At 36.3% G+C, this 19,508-nt stretch overlaps 1 protein-coding gene across 3 annotated transcripts in view; it reads left to right on the top strand.

Moving 5' to 3' along the window:
- The window catches only part of Cdh18 (cadherin 18), a 917,427-nt gene that overhangs the window by 846,573 nt on the left and 51,346 nt on the right, over nt 1–19,508 (top strand). For all 3 annotated transcript variants that reach the window (XM_029470124.2, XM_085831363.1, XM_021183199.3), the window contains 2 exons: nt 491–744; nt 10,207–10,343. In XM_029470124.2, coding sequence (XP_029325984.1) covers nt 491–744; nt 10,207–10,343 — 391 coding nt within the window. The remainder of the gene's footprint in view (nt 1–490; nt 745–10,206; nt 10,344–19,508) is intronic.

The raw sequence follows: 19,508 nt of genomic DNA, 5'->3' as shown, positions 1-19,508 counted from the left end.
TTTTTGGTTATTCAAGACAGGGTTTCTTTGTGTGGTCCTGGCTGTCCTGGAACTAGGTCTGCAGTTCAGGCTGGCCTCAAACTCACAGAGATCAGTCTGCTTCTACCTCTCAAATGCTGGGTTTAAAGGCAAGTGCCATCACTGCCAGGCTCATTTCAAATTTTAAACAAGTTACTAGCAGATATTTTTAGAATAACCACTTAATAATTCCTGGATGGTGGAGGATGGAAAGGACTAAAAAGAGTCTCTGAAAAGCAATTTGATTTTCTAGAGGGGAATTTATTTCTGTAAGTAGTTATCACCCCATTTAAGGCTATGTAAAATCTCTATTATGTCTGTATAGATATCATAATTTAGGAAAATATTATAGCTAATTTTTTAAAGAAAAATAAGTTGGTATATCTCATATGGTTTTTATAAGTAAGAAAATAACTGCGTCTTTGAAAAATGTGGAAGTTCTAACATTGGCTATCACATTTTTCCTCTGCAGCCACTGAACTATGAGAAAAAGAAGTCTTACACACTAAACATTGAAGGAGCAAACACACATCTGGATTTCCGTTTTTCCCACCTGGGTCCATTTAAGGATGCCACCATGCTGAAGGTCATTGTTGGGGATGTGGATGAGCCACCACTCTTTTCTATGCCTTCCTATGTCATGGAAGTCTATGAAAATGCCAAGATTGGGACAATTGTTGGCACTGTCTTGGCACAGGATCCAGACAGTGCTAACAGCTTAGTAAGGTATGCAATAATCTTGATCTCACAAGTACTTGAAGATTTGCCTTGGCCTTAAGGTCATTTAAGGTGAATTAAAGTGTAGTTAGATAATTTATTTCCAGTGGTTTTTGAATGATTACAATTAAGTAATTTAATGAATTAGCAGACTATAGTTGATTAAATTATTAATATATGGAGGACTTGGAAAATGGGTCAGTATATATAGAGCTTGCTATGCAAGAACAGAGTATATGTTATCTAAACATCTGATAAAAATTCTAGATTATAATCATGGTAATCCAAAGACAAACATCCCCAAAAGCTACTGAATAGGTAGACAATGCCTTATCAATAAGATAGTTTCCATCAGTAAAGAGAGAGGAGTGTGATAAAGAAGATTCCTCATGTGTGCCTACAAACATACATACATACACAACACACACACACATATGTACTCACACATACAGACTTGTGACCATTCTTGCATGCAAATGTGGAATCCACAGCATACACATACAGAAAGGTAGGCAAGCAGACAGGCAGACAGGTGGGCAGACAGGTACACAGAGAGACAGATATAATCTCTGCCCCCACACACCGGTTGTAAAAGACAGATTAAGTTTCCCGTTGGTTTAATGAGTAAACAATATGACTGAGGAAAAAATGTATTTATAACATTAACTAGAGAACCTTTGATTATATGGGGATAAGAAGTCTGGATAGAATTCAGAAGGTAAACTCCCAGGAATCATGCTGATCCCAACTGATGCGTCATTCATATTCCACACTAACTCTGTGGCATAGATCATCATTTACCCTTTTCTGTAAAAGATACATAAAATCTTTCAGAATTGTTGTGAGGTCACAATGTAATCGTACTATAAAGCAGATTTCTCTGGTAGAGCTGGTGTTCAATAAATGATAACATTTTCAAGGAAATACAGAGCAATAACTCAGAGTCTACACTTGAAAGACCAAAGTCTAATGTTTCTTTAATAACAGATTTTATTCTATAACCTTTGGTCTAATTTTATTAGACCAAAGTCTAATGTTTCTTTAATAACAGATTTAATAACAGTATTTATTCTACTCTGTGATCCTCAAATGTATAGTATTTCATCACCTGATCTCCTCTCTCATGCTCCTCATTTTGACACTTAAAATTTTCTTTCAACAAACCCCCTCCTACTTTTAAGCTTTTTTATTGTGTGCGCCCCACAGTGTTTACAGTTTCATACCACAATGTGGGTGGGAGATAATTTACTGAATCAAAGACAATTTACCAGAGAACGCAACTATAAAGAACGAGATTATTTTGTCTTAGAAAAGGAAGCTAGAGATATGTTTGGTAGAGGTGCAGCCTGATGAGGTAGAAGGGGTGCCTCTGCAGGCTCATGTTGAAGCATTCCTTTCCCCTGAGGTACCAGCCACACCATTTTATCATGTATCTATCTATCTATCTATCTATCTATCTATCTATCTATCTATCTATCTATCTATCTAGTATAGACAATATAATATAAAATAGAGTTTATTTAGGGAGTTGAGGGAGTAGAGACAGAGAAAGGCATAGAGAAGGGGAGGGAGGGAGGGAGGGAGGGAGGGAGGGAGGGAGGGAGGGAGGGAGGGAGGGAGGGAGGGAGGAGGTCTAGAGGCTAGCTAAGAACATTTGGGGAGAGAGAGGAGAGGGTAATGGGGAGATGAGGAACAGAGAGGAAAAAGGGTAGGAGAGAAAGAGAGCAAGAGAGTGAGGAGGGAGCAAGCAGCCCCTTTTATATAATGAGTCAGACATACCTGGCTGTTGCCAGGTTACTGTGGGTGAAGCCTAGAAGAAATGCTAATGGAGATGCAACACCCTCTCATGAACATCCTTTAAGTTATAGCACTACATTTTTTCTCCTGTCTATTAATATTTGTAGAGACACCCCATTTTAGTTTATACGCTTATCAAAGTTTCAGCTTAGTTTAAAAGAACTCATGTGTACAAAGAAAAAAATCTGTGCATAAAGACGTAGGTTTAACAACTTGATCTTCTTGTAATATTAATCACAAAAACGGGTGAAGGAAGAACACCAAAATAAATATCGTGACAAGTTATATGAAAGCAAGAATTTTTCTTCATGTGCACATGCTGTCTTCCTTAAGACGAGGTTTGTATGGTCAGCCTTGGATATGAGGAAGGCAAAGCATTTATAGTTTGGTTATAGGAAGTTTCCAAATGAGGGGGGAGAGGGGACATTGGCAGGAAAAATAGGCAAGGTTACAGGAGCAGAATGTAACCATAACACATTAGTCCAAATACCTTCTGAAACAAAGACCTGGCTGCGAGGTGGTCATAACAAGGCAGCTATAACATCAGGGTAGTCATGACAAGGTAGTCCTAGGTGCACATATAACCTTTTAAAAGAAAGCTAGGGTTGCAAAATGCTGATAAACAACTGTCATAACAAAGACATGATTGCTATTTGATCATAGCCTAACTAGCTTATCAACAGTGGACATTTTTCTCTTAGTTCAATATGAGGATCTCGAGTGTCTGGGATGTGGGGAGGCCTCCTGTGCTTTATGACTACGAACACAAATCCCCAATCCTCAGATGTTCAAAAAGGAGCTAGTTGGTTATATTTCTGGGAGGTCATCTCTGGCACTGGGAGAGTTCCAGAGATCTTAGACCTCACAGAGAGCCTATCTATACCTATGCATTTTGGTGGATAGATGTGTCTAGACACTGGGGACACCAGATGAAAGAGACTCAGACAAGAGCTCAGGGTATCTCGGTGTAGTCAATAACAGGTACAGATCACAAAGAATTCTCTGGCACCAAATACACATAAGAGTAAGTCTAAGAAACTGATACATCTGGACATGTATAGGAACTGCATTCATATAAAAGAAATGTGAAAGTCCTTTCTGGAATATAGTGTCAGTCCTTGTACTTCAAGTATTTCATGGCCATGTGAATGCGCCCATATTCACCCATCAATCAGAAAGAAAAAAATATAATAACTAGTTCTTTGAATAATTTATTGTCCTGTGATATTTCTAATTGCAAGTACATCCTGTTACTGGAAAGTGAACTGAACATTCAGAGCATTAGCTGTTGCTCTAGAGAGATGATTGATACATTGTCTTCAAATGCTAATAGCTTTATTAGCATAACCATTATTTTATGTTTTGTTTTGATTCAAAGAGTGAAAGGAATTCACTTCAGTTGCCTAGAAATAATTAGAAACCTTAAAGCTGTTGTTAAGGGGTATAATTTACATAACATTTGTAGTCGATTTTAATAAAAATGTGTCATTCACGTAGGATTCAAAGTGCAAACAATGAAAATAAAAAGAGAAAACAATAGCAATATTAAAAACAAGCCCCCGAAGTCTTTCCTTCCTAGGGATCAAATGTTTGTAGTAATTAAGGGAAAGTACAGCGAAGGGATGCTCCTTGCCTTGTGCCAGGAAATGCAATTAGTTTTCATTTGTAGAATTGATAATAAAAGAGATTTGCAATCTTACAGAAATTTGTGAAAATATGCTTGATTTTATTCTTTTCACATTCTTTTTTTTCAACTATCAGATTACTCACCTTTTTTATTAGTAACTTTTAGTCCTTTTTTTTTTGTCTTCTGTTTTTGTTTGTTTAACTCAAAAAATAACAGGCAATTTTCAGCAATACATTCATCGCCTTTTGTTCAAAGATACATAAAATTAGAGGCTGTCAGCTTATAAGCACTGAAAGGTCGTTGGTCTAAACAACCTACCTTTATTTCCTGGTTTATGAGAGATGAAATGGAGGAACTGGAGATTGCGGGACACAGAAATCCTGTTTAGAGGGAAAGAAATGTCAACCTGTTGCTCTCAGTTGGTTGATAAAGCATGATTTTGGTTGTTATTATTCCCCACACCTTCAGAAACCTGTGACAAACTCTGCTAATATTTACAATTTACATTTTAAAAGGTGTTTTTTTAAACACATTTGACAAAGCACTGTACAATTTTAGATTTGCAATGTAAAGTGAGAATATTTTTCAAGCACCGCACAATGCCTCTCGTGTATTTCAACTACAAAATGAAAACAAAATGTCTATGTTTGAAAATTGCTAGGAAAGCATGTATGTTTTAAGTGACCAGAAAGCCAACGGTCAGAGCTGTAACTGGAGTCTGTTGTTTGTGTGCTTGGACATATACACAGAGAAGGTGGAGTGGGGAAGACAATGTCCCGCCATTTAATCTTGCTATCTGAAGAATAAAATTTTTCATATATTTGTCTTTCCTATAGAAAAAGTAATAACATGAATTAAATATTAGTAAATACAATTGAATATTATTGGTGTTCACATTATTGGCTAAATTTATATATTATCATTTGGGGCTGGAGAGATGGCTCAGTGGTTAAGAGCAATGACTGCTCTTCCAAAGGTCCTGAGTACAAATCCCAGCAACCACATGGTGGCTCATAACCATACGTAATGAGATCTGATGCCCTCTTCTGAAGACAGCTACAGTATACGTACATATAATAATAAATAAATCTTTTTAAAAACTGGTTTATTTAAAATAAATGAATAAATAAATAGTCATATGTCTGTAACTTTACTTTTTCGCTGTCACTTATAATCTAAATTTTTCTACACATATGTTAAGGAGTAAACTTTTTTCCTTGAATTATTTTAAGAGAGCAGAAAGTATCAATAAAAAATTTTGAATATTGTTTTATATGGTGCTGATGACACAAATTGTTTGCTAACATACAAAATGTAATCATTATATTATATTTTAGACTGTTAGCCAGGTTGAGGAGAACTGGGAAAGGGGAAAACATTTGAAATGTAAATAAATAAAATATTCAATAAAAGAAAAGAAAAATTCAAAAATAAAGGAAAGAAAGAGAGAGAGAGAGAGAGAGAGAGAATACTAGAGAGGATGACATCTTACTATCTAAATAGTGGCTGGAGATGCTAATGTTACATCTCTTGTTCTGAGATTTATTACAAGGTGGGTGGGTCTATGCCACAACTTGTTGACTGCATCTCGTCTGGAATGCAGTCTTTCTTACACTTTCCCATAATGATCCAATGGTTTATGATGGAATACAAATGCTGCATGCTCCAATTACTGTGGATTTTAAAACTCACAGAAACGTGAAATTTCATACTAACGGCATAGTCACACTGGCCACACCAAAGTAGCTAACTGGAAAGAAATAAACTGAATAAATAGATTGAAGAGTTGACTCCTTTTTATAGCAAAGATAAAGTACCAAAAATAAATTTAAAATATTATCTAATTCCTAAGATTTCATTTTTCAACTGACAAATTTATGTAAAATTTAGCTTACTGACAATACAGATAAATTTATGTTGTTCTGTTAGTTCAGTTTTAAGTATTCCCTAGTCAAAATCATATCAGAATTTCAAAATATAATGGTGGTGATGATCCACCAGAATCATTGAATAAGAAATGAATATATATAGAGAAAGTAGTCTCTTGTTTAAAACTAGAGGCCATTACCTTTATCTTGTGTTTTATTAGTATAAATGACATATTGCTAATAAAAACACATAGATTAAGACTTTAGTTTATATCCCTCACATATAATTGACACTTGAGATTTAAGAGGCCCAATGTTGACTAGAGTAGCCCCTCTGGTTTTTCATTAATGAACATCATCTTTAGATAGACATGCTGAATTTGGGGATCTTAGTCAGTCAATTATTGAGATTAAACACTATGAACACCCACTCCTTGCTTGGATAAAAAACAGACAACCTCTCTAGCTAATACAAGTATCTAGTATATAATACATTTTCTGTGTAACATAATCTATGCTTTGTTTGCATAATATTTTATTAGATATTAAAGTTTAACCAGAGGTGTACCATATTACAAATGTTCATTTTTGGAATATTTAGTTAGAATGATTATTTTCTGGATATTTGTATGGTTAATGCATTTTATGTCCTAATCTTTTGAAAGGACCATTTAAAAATTTCAATCAGAGCCATATGTCAGATGTGTGACCATTAATTAAGCTGCAGAGAGAGCCAGGCTTCCAGTTATCCCACAAGTTGTGAGACAATTAAAGATTACTAAATTTTATTCACCTATTATTCATAATAATTGAATGAATTATTCAATATACCTTACAAAATAACTACCACAAAGAATTCACAGTGAATTTTCTTTACCATATACATGCTGTATTTACAAATATATAAAAGATAATAATTGAGAGAAACAAACAATATTCTAATACTTTTAGAGCAAATCAGTATAAAAATATACTTTTGACACATGCTTAAAATTAAGTCTTTGGTGAAAGAGAGAGAGCATAATGAATACAGAAAGTACCTGTGAGGAATGAGATTTGTCATTGAGATGAAGGACAACTTTTCTAATACTCTTGAACATGAAACATAGTTACTTTTACCCTATGCCTATAATATCCCAGGAAAATTGAGTGACAAATGAAGAACTCAGTGATTTGTATAAAGTAACATTTGTTGAAAAAAGTACTTGATTAAAGGCTTCATTATTGATATCGACTGTCTATTATAGTCATAGCTTGTCTGTCTGTTGGTTAAGTAAAATCTAATTTGAATAATATATGTACATCTTATTTTGATAAATTGAAGTTCTTTTATTTTTCACAGTGTTTAAAATATAATAGGAAGGCTTAAAAGTACATAATCATAACTCATAATTCTGTGTGAGAAAAGAAAGTCTTCCAGAAGATTTCTTGCTAGGTAAGGTGCAAATAGAAGTGTTTACTTGCTAGTGATAAATTAGCCAGCACTATAATGAGATTACATTGGCAACTCACACAGTTAGAAAGTTTTTATGGACTTCTGGGCAATTAGCAATTAGCAGCAAGTTCAGTATACTTCCAATAGTTCTAAGTCTAGAATGTTATGAATTCCTCACTTTACTAATGGTTAAATACTTCAAGCCACTTTTAGTAGTTTTATTTTCATTGGTAATCAAGTATCTACCACACAGAAAAGGAATATGAAAGAATTGTGTTTTATTTCACGTTTTTAAAAGGATTCACTCATTTGTGATTTTGCCCAGTGTTCTCAACCCACTATGAAGAAGTGGAGACCCATGTAGTGGAAGCTTGTTTCAGAGGAACCTCCTTGTGAGCATCAAACAATGTAATTGCATCAGGAAAAAGCCAGGGCTGATCAGCCTCAAATTCCTGCCTGTGACCAACTTCCCCTAACACATCCCATCTTCCACTTTTTTCCACTTCCCATTAATGGAATTATATGAGTCCATCAAAGCATTATTCCACTGATTAGATTAGATTAGACAATTAGCTCCATTGTCTAACTTTCTCATGAGACATCCTGATATGCACACCCAGGGTTGTATTAATATAATTTCTTAGCCATTTCCTAATGCAGTCACACTGGTACTGAAGATTTTACCTTATATGTATATAGTATTTTCATGGATATTTCATATGTAATGTGTAAGTATGGAGGAGTGGCAGTGTTATAGTGTACTATAAGCTGCTTATGTTCATAATTATTATTGGCATGTGTTTAACCTACATGATGATGGAATTTCATATTCTTTGACCATATTCACCTCCTATACTCTCCCTCCACCCCCATGTGTGCAATACTTAGTTATAGCCATTTTCATGAAAGCAATGTAATTTTAATCAGTATGGTAGGATGAAATTTTCTTTGTGTATATTCCACATTTTACCTATAAACTCATTACTGACAAATATCTGAGCCGATCCTCTAATATGAATTAGTGCTGTGAAATTGTTTTGGGCAAGTACCTCTGTGGTATATTGAACAACAAATTTCCTAGTGTAAACCCAGAAGTGACATATGTGGTTTTAGTTTCTTGTAAAATCTTTATAGTAACTGTGCATAGTGACTAGGTTATTTTATATTCACAGTATCACTGTACAAAGACTCCTGGTTTCCCTGAAAATTTAATAGCATTTATTTTTACTTTGTAGTGATTGTCATTCTACTGGGGTTGCGTGGGTGGAGTCTCGTGTTAGTTTTACATTGCACCTTACTGATAGCCAAAGAGATTAAATACTTACTCATATTATTATTGGCTATTTGTGTTCATTTCTTTGTAAATGTTCAAATTTGCTTGGGACACTGTATTCTTGGTTTTTACCACCCACCCCATACTTAGTTTCACACCCACTGGATTTTTCCATCATCTGCTCTCATAAAAAGATGGACCTGCTTTCTGTCTCTAAAGGCTACTTATGTTGGCTCTGTAAACGTATTTCCTTTTTCTATTTCAATTTCCCTTCATATTGGGTGCTACAGGCCCAATGAGTTGAATTCATGGTGATTAATTTTTAGTCCATATTTCTTGCTTAGAAAGCATATTCTGAATCCACACCATGTTTTGTCCTTTCTTCCATTCTCTACGTCTATCTGCCTGACACCATAGTTACACTGTGTCAGACTCTCACTCTTCCATCCATCTCAGCAAGTGGATTTATTGCTTGAACAGCACAACACATCAGACACAGAACCCATGCACAGGTAACAAGAAAACATCAGTGTACTAATGTACTGAGGTAACTGAGAAACCTTTACAGATTTTCTGTTTTTTTAATCCTAGAATGAAATGGTCTTTATAGAATGAATACTCCTCATCTTTGAGTTAAGATTTCTTGATGTATTAAAGCATCTCTTTATTCATTTAAAATTCTTCTCATTGTCTTTATGGGATGAAACTCATTTTATACATTTTTTTATTATTTCTTACATGTATATATTGCGCTTTGATCATTGCCACATTTTAACTCCTCCCAGATACACAACCTATCCATCTCTTGTTTTTTAAAATTTTATATTGGTTATTTTATTTATTTACATTTCAAATATTATCCCCTTCCCGGTTTCCTCTCCAACCCCCCACATCACATCCCCTACCTCCACAAGTGTGCTCCCCCACCCACTCCCACCCTACCACCCTAGCATTCCCCTATGATAAAGCATCAAGCCTTCACAGAACCAAGGGCCTCTCCTTCCTTTTATTCCATCCTCATTTCACTTCATGATAAAAATAGAAAGGTAGAAAGTCAAATTTATGATGACTATACACTAATGGATCTGGGTCATCGAAGGAACATGGTTTCAATGAGCTGCAATGTTGACTGGCTATATCAAGTTGACAGCCATATGATATGGGTGTTTGAAAGTGACCTTGAGTTGACTGTAAGAGCAGGATTTTCTTTAACTGCTGAGCCTTCTGTCTCACAACCCACAAATTCATAGAAATTGTTACTTTTTTCTGCAGAATATTTTAATATGTTTTTCAACTATTAAAAACTCTCATAGGTTCTATAAAATTTAGTTATTAAAGACTTTTAAATCAAATATAGACACTAATGTATAGTTAGATTTTAATTCACTTGATTTAATAACTACTTTTATTGTGTTATATTGTTTTTAGTTATCATCACTTACAAAGAAGACTTCCGTTTTCTTTCTTTCAGGTATTTCATCAATCACAGAACTGAAGAGGAGAGATTTTTCAATATTGATGCAAATACTGGAACCATTAAGACATCAAAAGTACTGGATAGAGAAGAAACACCATGGTACAATATCACAGTGACTGCTTCAGAAAACGGTAAACTGTGTTATATATCCCAGGACAGAATGTTTCTGTGCATAAAATTATATTCAGAGATTTGTGTCCTGCAAGGTACTCCCCAATTTTTTTTTTGTCAGAATCTCACAGAATGTATAGTTGAAGTCATTCATATATCTGCTTATAATGAGTACATTTTAGAGTTTTTAGTTCACTTTCATCCCAGCATGAAGTTAGCAAATTGGCTTTATGGAATAATTAGTTCTCATCTTTAAGTCAAGAGTGCTTGATTTCCCTCTTAATTTTACTACTTTTCTGTTTCATGCACTTATACTTCACTTATGACACCAAGTCTCTTCAATAAGGGTACTTATTATCTGACAGTTCAGCCCTGAGACATCTCTATAATATCCTTGCTTGAATTACCTCTTATAGAATTTAGGTGAAAGAACTACTTGGAAAATATTAATCTTCTTTAAGCAAATCTTACAACATAAAGTTGAAAAACTGGACACCAATCGAGGACACTACATAAATGCCTATGCTTAATAAATAAATTTTTATGTTGGCATTAAAAAAGGAAAACATGACTGTCAAAATTAAAACATAACTTATCAAGATATTTATTTTCTTTATAATGGTGTCTTAATGTGTTGGGAAATGAACAAAGTGCAGTTTAAAATTGTACATAAAATGACATACGTCTCTATGAAATATTTCAACACACTTATGATAAAAACATAAATCTAATACTAAGAATATTTAATAGTGAAAAATATTGCTATATCAACTGAAATCATGCTTTTTCCTAAGGATGATAGAGAAATTAAAAAAATATTTTAAAGATGCATTTCGATATAAATGATATGGTAGTTGTCTGTCCTTTTAATTATTTATTTATTCACTTTACCTCTTATTCACACGCCCCTCCCTCCTCTTTTCCCAGTCATACCTTTACAAATCCCTACCCTCCTTCCCCTTCTCCTCAGAGAAGGTGAGTCCTCCTTATGTACCACCCCACCCTGGGACATCTCGCCCCATCCAGAAATAGGCACACCCTCTCCCACTGAGGCCCAAGCAAGTAGTCCAGGGAAAGGGAAGGGTATCCAATGGCACGAAACAGAGACCTGGACAGCCCTGAACCGCTTTTTAGAGCCCCACATGAAGACCATGCTGCACATTTGCTATAAGTGTGTTAGGGTGGTTAGGTCCAGCTCCTTTTTGTTCCCCAGTTAGTGGTCCAGGCACTGTGAACCCCCATGGTTCCAGGATACTTGACTCTATGCATCTTCTTGTGGTGCCCTTGAATCCTCTGCCTTGCTCACTTCTATTCCAAACTCTTCAACAAAATTCCTGAGACTCCACCTGCTTTTAGGATATAGGCCTCTGAACCTGCCTCTGCTCCTGGGGGGGATGCAGCTTCTCAGGTGTGTTAGGTCCCTAATCTAGGCAGAACAAAGTATCATTGATAGCGTCAGGGGTTATATTCCTCTTATGAGAAGGGTCTCAAATTGGGGCAGTCACTGTTTGGCTATTCCCTGTCTCTGCTCCATCTTTATCCCAGCACATCTGTGGGCTAGACAAATGTTGGGCTGAAGGTTTCATGGGTGGTTAGGTGTCCCCTTCCCTCCTCTAGAAGTCCTCCCTGACTACAGGAGGTAGCCACTTCAGTCTCTGTATCTGCTGGTGGGAATTATAACTAGGGTCAACCTCATTGGCATGCTATATTCTCCCCTATCCCAAGCCTCTAACAAGTCACAGGAGATGGCCCCTGATGATTTTTTATTTTCAATTCCAGCCCTCACCCACCGTCCTTCTCACACCTGATCCCTGTTACCACCTCTCACTCCCTCTACTACCAAGATTCCCTTTCTCAATCCTCCTTTGATGACTACTTAGTTTCCCCTTCTGAGTGAGAGTCCAGCATCCTGAATTAGAATTTCTTTATTACCCAGTTTCTTTGGATTTGTGAAGTATAGCATGGTTGTCCTGCACTTGGTTGAAATGGCTAATGTCTAATTTTAAGAGAGTCTATACTACATGTGTCTTTCTGCTCTTGGTTACCTCACTCGTGATGATATTCTCATGTTCCATCTCTCTACAGAATTCATGATATTCTTGTTATTAACAGTGGAGTAATCCTTTGTGTAAATGAACCACATTTCCTTTATCTATTCTTCAGTTGATGGACATGTATGTTGTTTCCAGCTTCTGGTTATTATGAATAAAACTGTTTTAAATATAGTTGAGAAAGTGTCCATGTATATTGTGGGGCATCTTTTGGGAATATGCCCAGGATTGATGTAGCTGGTTCTTGAGGTAGAACTATTCCTAGTTGTTTGAGAAACCATCAAATTGGTTTCCAAAGTGATTCTACAAGTTTTCTCCCCCATCAGCAATGGGGAGTGTTCCCTTGCTTGACTTCCTTGCCACCTTGTGCTGTCACTTGAGTTTTTGGTTTTAGCAATTCTTTTGTTTTTTGTTTTTTGTTTTTTTGTTTTTTTTTTTCGAGACAGGGTTTCTCTGTGTAGCCCTGGCTGTCCTGGAACTCACTTTGTAGACCAGGCTGGCCTCGAACTCAGAAATCCGCCTGCCTCTGCCTCCCAAGTGCTGGGATTAAAGGCGTGCGCAATTCTTAAGAAAGTGTCTTTTTAAACTATATAATTCAGTTGTTCTTCCATTATCACAATGAATGCTGAAATATCTTCATTTTCCTGCAAAGTAAGGGAAGCTACCAATACATCCCTGTTGTTCTAGAATGGATTCTTATTAGTAGTTCCTCCAGAAAATGGTAAACAATGGTTGATTCATCTTGTAGACTGAGCCATCAGGACCCTGTAGCTTCTCATGCCCAAATACAGCTTCCCATGTTGTGTTTCTAGCACATTTCCTTTAGCTCTCTTTACTGCTAGGTTTCAGTGTTGTTTCACTTTTATTAATGATGCCATTTCCATTTGCAGGAAGATAGTAGGGCAAGTATTCCCATCGCATTACCTTCAGTATCTTCTTAAGGGTAGATGTGTTGTTTTACATGGTAACACCATGCCTAACCACTTCACTAACCAACTACTTTCCTACAAACTGAACCTTTTTTTTATATTCCTGCACATGAGATGATATCCCAAATTGGCAGCCCTGTTTACCCTCTGCTGAGGGGGGAGGGTGACTTGCTCCATGTTGTTGCTATAATTCCATGCAAATCCATGACAACCTTTACATACTCTGTCCATACTATTTATATTCTTTTTAAGAGTAATAATTTTGATTATTTCTTTGAGACTTTCACACAGGCATACAATAAATTTGGATTATAACCTTTCCCCCAATATCTTCCTCTAATTCCTTCCAAATCCACAACCCCTCCCTCTTGCTTCCTTCCAACTTCATGTACTCTTTCTTTCTTATAACCTGTGAAAACTTTTTCTAGTTGCCCACATATTCACAAATAAGAGGCCATTCACTAGAGCAAGACTCACCTACCTTGAGGGCCATTCACTAGATCATGGCCAACCTACCGTAACTAAGCCATTGACTGTCCTTAGTCCTTTAGTCATGGGACGTAAGAACACCAGGAACTTCTCCCCATCGGTGCTTAAGCTGGTGCTGGCAGTCACTCCAAGTTCACAAATGCTTGGTGCTGTCATCCGCAGGAGACAAGATTCCACTGAGTTCTTCACAGCCTCTAACTTTCATAATGCTTCTGCCTCTGCGTTTATTGAAATTGTATTTTCATCATACTATTGGAAATCAGATGTTCTCTAGATCCTTTAGTTTGCTATTATAAAGAACACACGAATGAGTTCATTTCATATCATTTTGGATAATTTTTATTTTGTTAACATTTAGGCTAAATGGGTAATTGTGTATCCTTTGGTAAATCATTTAAATAGGTAATGAATAATATTTAAAAATCAGGTGATAAGCTAGAATTAATATGTTAAATCTATAAAGGACTGTTGAAAACATTAAGTAAATCTTTCCAAAGAAGGAAGCAATTCATGGGATTTACATAGTAATAGTTATTTACCTCTGCATCATACTTAATTCCCAATAACATTTGCATTAAGGAGAAACCACCTTATAAATGGACAGAGACATGCATGTAAAACCATACATCATTTGTAGTCATTACTACAGGAAAGTCCTGTTTTTGTAAAGGTAAAAATCTTATTATTTATTTGATTTTTTTTCATTTGCTATTTCTTATTGTGGGAAAAGAGTTAATACATATCTACTAAGTAAAACATTATAGTAAATTGTAATTTTCTGCATTTTACAGTTGGTAATAAAAAAGCCTTAGAGACCCATTCAATGAATATTACTGAAATATAATTTAATCCTAACCATAAACAGGTGTACAGAAAGAATAAGCAGTAGTTAAGATTTTATAACCATGTTGGGAGATTGCTTTCTGAGAAGCACACAGGCTGGTACCTACTGCCAAGCCTAACTGTCCCGTAGTATAGGCAGAAAATCTCCCATAATTGTCAGCCTTAACTTCAACATTAGCCACATGGGCAAAACATGTTCTCCTTAGGAATGCAGTTGCTATCTTTCCAGATTCTTTTAAAAATTCTCCTTAACACAATTCTTTCTAGAGTAGATTGTCCTGTAGAATTGCTTTTACTGATTAATATTTAAAGCACAGTATTTTTTTTTTTACTGTGGGAATTATGCAAATAAGAGAAGAGCCCTCTTGGGGCAGAAAAGACAATTTAGAAGATACAAAAGGATTTGGGCATAGAGTGCTCAATATGTATGCAATCTTATCCAATCCAAATGTGAGAACAGAAACTGAGGCTGGCCTGGGCTATGTAGGGAGAGGGAGCCAAGGGAATAAGGAAGCTATGGTTTCTCTTCACTGAAGGGACAATGTTATAGTATGACAATGAAGAATTCATCTAGGGAATCTGTACATGTACAGAATGTACAACATTCAGTAAGGGCTGAATTCAATCAGGGACATGGACTAAATTGAATGTGAATATGAGTTGATTTTTCCATCCTTATGTTCAGGTTTGTGATGCCTCAGCCACCTAAGTACATAATAAAAGCAACAACAATGTGCCTGGATTATGATATCATTTTTTTTTTTTTGTGACCAAAAAGAACTGTTGTGTAGGGGTCTCTGTGATTGCCATGACATACCAGGCAGAGTAATGATCTACAGAAGTGATGTTGATAGTTCAGTTGAACATAAGTATTCTGTGCTGATTCAAACTTTGAAAGTCTGTCCATGATTTTTTTTTTATTTTAGGTATATGTGAGCATAGCACAATTTGGTTAAAAAAGAAAAATACAAAAAAAACAAAAAAACAAAGAAAACAATTTTTTTTCTGGTGTTAATAATTCAATCCTGTTTCAGCAAGACATGACTACATCTACTCTCTAAAGTACACAGGACATATTTCATAAAGGTAGATTCTATAGATTGACTGAAAAAAACAAGCTCATGGTAAGGGGCTGAGGTGGCAGTGGGGGATCTGTGAATTCAGGTACACAGATAGCCCAAAAATCCCAGTGGCATAAACCATGTCAACTCCCATCCTTATGTTTAGAAACCAAGTTGTAGAACTCTCTCCTTGAAAGGACAATCCTGTATGTTTAACATTGCTAATTCCTTTCATGGTTATGTGTTAGAACAAAGATCACCATACCTCCCACATTATAGGACATCTGATTCTTCCATGCTATCCTTTATTGGATAAGTTATTTTACCGAATACTTCTGTGAAACATGGAAAGCAGATATTACCATCACAGAGACAGGAGGCTGAAGCATAACAAAATATATGCATGTGAATTTACAGTACATCTTTGTTTACATCTGGGCATTAGATCAACCAATAACTTTTAAGAGCAAGCATTTGTCACCTACTTTATCTTACTGAGGTTGATTTAAATTGTGAAACGTCTTTATTCAAATTGTGGGATAATATCATGTTTATATTTGTAAAGAGGGTACTACATTAAGATATATACAACAAGTTTCCTGTAAGTTCAGAATGGAAAAACTTCATTGCATCCTCGATCACAGATGTTGTTGGAGTGCTACTACTTTGTACAAAAACAAACAAACAAAAAAAACTGTCTGTGGAAAACTTGCTCTGTTGAGAAATTGACAAACAAAGGGTTTTAATACAATCTACATATGTTCTCTGGAAAGAATGTGGGAGGGAAGGAATGAGGAGGGAGGCAGGGCAAGAGAGAGAGAGAGAGACCTGGGAGAGTCTGATTATCATAAGGCACTATTGACTCACTGCTTTGCAAGTCTTCAGAGCTCTAAAATGCAAAGTTACAGTGCACAGACGGGCTGGCAGCCAAGCTGACTTAGAATAAGCAGAAGCTCCTACTTCAGGGTGAGTGCTATCAGAGAAGAATTTCATTGTTCCTTGAGAGTCAGTTTTTCTGCTGTGCTCTGGTCTTTATGAATGATGCTCAAGAACAGCCTGAAGGACAATCAGCTTTGTTTGGCCTGTCAATTTAAATGTTAATCTCAACTAAAAGACTTCTATAGACACTTACAGAATAAAATGTGACCGGATACCTTTGGAGTTCATGATCCAATCAAGGAGACACAAAAAATTCTCTTCAGCATGACATAAGTTTTCACATTCACACCGTTTGTATTTTGCAATTTCTAAATCTCAGTCAAGACTACTTATGTCCTTTTTATTGATTGTGATTTTGACAATTACATACACTTACATAATATACTCTGATTTCTGTTCCCTGCACCCTCATTTATTCCCTGTTCATCCCTAAAATGCTTACCTTTATTTGTACATAAAATCAATACTTTGTTCCAGATTCAGAGTTTGGGGTTTTGTTTTAGGACCCACATAGTTTACCCAGGACCATCTGTTTGAGCCGTGGAATGGAAGTATTTACTAGAGTAGGATGAAGTCATCAGTGTGTACAGGAATGAAGGCAGTAATTCCCCTTTCCCTGAACCTATCAACAGCTAATAGTTTGGTATTAAAGGAATCCTTGTCTCCTCCATCTAAGCCTGAATAGAGGGTCTATTCCTATGCATACACAGTGATATCATCTTCTCCTGCTGTTCGAACCTGATTGCAATAGCTATGTCTCACCTAGGAAATGGTATTTCAAAACCCGTCTTCAGATATTGTGGCCCCTATGTACTCTGCAGTTGAATCACCTTGTAAGTGATATACTTTATCGCCCACCACTCCAATACAGTGAGATTCTGTTGTATGCCATTTTATTCCCATATCTGTGAATTTCAAATTATGATGTTTAATTTAATTTATTTAAATCCCTAACGTTGCACCTATCCCAGTCATCCCTCTGAGAGTCTCTCTCCCAACGTCTCCTCTTCTCCTCTGAGAGATGAGGGTCCAGTGTGTGCCCCCTAGTACTCCCAAGTCACTTCAGGATTAGGCACATACTTTACCAGTGAGGCCAGACAAGGCAGCCCTGTTGGGGAATGGATACTACAGTCAGACTTTAGGGTAGAGTCTCCACTCCCATTGTTGGGGAGCACACAGGGAGACTGAGATTCACATATGCAACATATGTGCCTGGGTTTCAGTCCAGACAGCATAAGCTCTTTGTTTGGTGAAGTCTGAGAGTCCCTAAGGGTACAGGTTAGTTGGCTTTATTGGTCTTCCTGTGGTATTCACTTCCCCTCTAGGGGCTTTAATCTTTCCCCCAAATCTTTGATGAGGCTTTGACTCTTGGTATCTGTACCTGTCTGTGTCAGCTGCTGGGTTAAGCCTCTCAGAGGACAATTATGTTATGGGAAAGAGCTCTAAATACAAGTATTCAAAAATACATAATTTCTTAACTATGCAAAAATAAGGATGCAATATGAATTATGTGAAGGGATTTTGTGAACAAATCTAAAGGAACAAATGGAGGTGGCTGTGAGCCAACTTGTTAAAAAATTGCTAGGAAAGTAGATTTAGGGAGTAATGATCTCAGGAGAGCCACCCAGCTAAGGTTTTGTAGAACAGATGAATTCCTGAGTTCAGAGTCAGTCTGGGCAGAGCAAGGTTAGGCCTAGGCATAGTAGAAAAGGTAATTTCAGGGCAGGGTCCCACATAAGTATCTTATCATCCATGCTTAACAAAGGGAGACATCTTTGAATTATTTTGCAACGTCAAGAAACAAATGCAAGTTTGTAATCTCCTAATAATCCAATGGGGATGTTGCTTCATAAGATAGTCACAAAGAAAACCTGGAATAAATGACTGGATTGATATGTAAAATAAAAGACTGGACCTGTGTTCTGCAGGAGTAGAGCTATCCAGGTATTTTTTAGAATAAAAAGAGATAAGAGATAACTGTATGGAGAACTGGCTTGAGCAAGCCGGATATGGACAGAAAGGACTCTCAGAACAGCAAGCAAGCAGGGCATGGAGAGAGAGAGAGAGAGAGAGAGAGAGAGAGAGAGAGAGAGAGAGAGAGAGAGAGAGAGAGAGAGAGAGAGATCTCTTAGACACAAGCAAGCAAGACATGGTCAGAGAGATCTTAGAATGTAAGGGTCCAAGATTCACTAAAGAATGATACCCCTGACTCAAATAGTATGCAAGAACAAAGAGCATTCAGAATGATATTTTCTAGTTCCATCTATTTGTCTACAAAATTCGTGATGTCCTCCTTTTCAATGACTTCTGTATCCATTCTTTGGCTAAGGGACATCTGGGTTGTTTCCAGTTTCTGGCTATTACAAACAAAACTGTTTGTACGTAATGGAGCACATGGCCTTATGGTTTGGTGAAGCATTTTTTTGGGTGTATGCCCAGGAGCAGCAGTAGAGCTGGGTGTTTTGAAATATGTGGACTATGAGTTTATTCATAGCTTCCAATTATGCCATGCTTTTATAATTATTACTAGTTTTAATTCTTCTCAACTTGTTAGAAAAAATGTACAACTACTTCCTCTCTAGACTAATTTTCTGTAATGGTTACATATAGGCAAATGATATTATATTACATAAGGCCAAGTGTTTTGGTTTCTATTATATTGTTACCATTGCACACATAACCTCTAATTTAATTTAGATGAACAGCTTACATCAAAATACTTATTAAAATTATTGACATAAATATCTTGATTAGTATAATTTTGTTAAATATAGGAATATTCTCTTTTCCTAAATTTTTTCCTCTACAAAATGTGTGTCCCACAAAATGATGCATGCCTCTCCCTTCCCCAATTTCTCCTGCTTTCTTTTTTT

The sequence above is a fragment of the Mus caroli genome, unplaced genomic scaffold, assembly GCF_978045245.1.
Source record: "Mus caroli unplaced genomic scaffold, Mus_caroli_1 scaffold_16, whole genome shotgun sequence".
Taxonomy (NCBI): Eukaryota; Metazoa; Chordata; class Mammalia; order Rodentia; family Muridae; genus Mus; species Mus caroli.
Note: the sequence above shows the minus strand (reverse complement) of the source record. Positions and strands in the feature narration are given on the sequence as shown.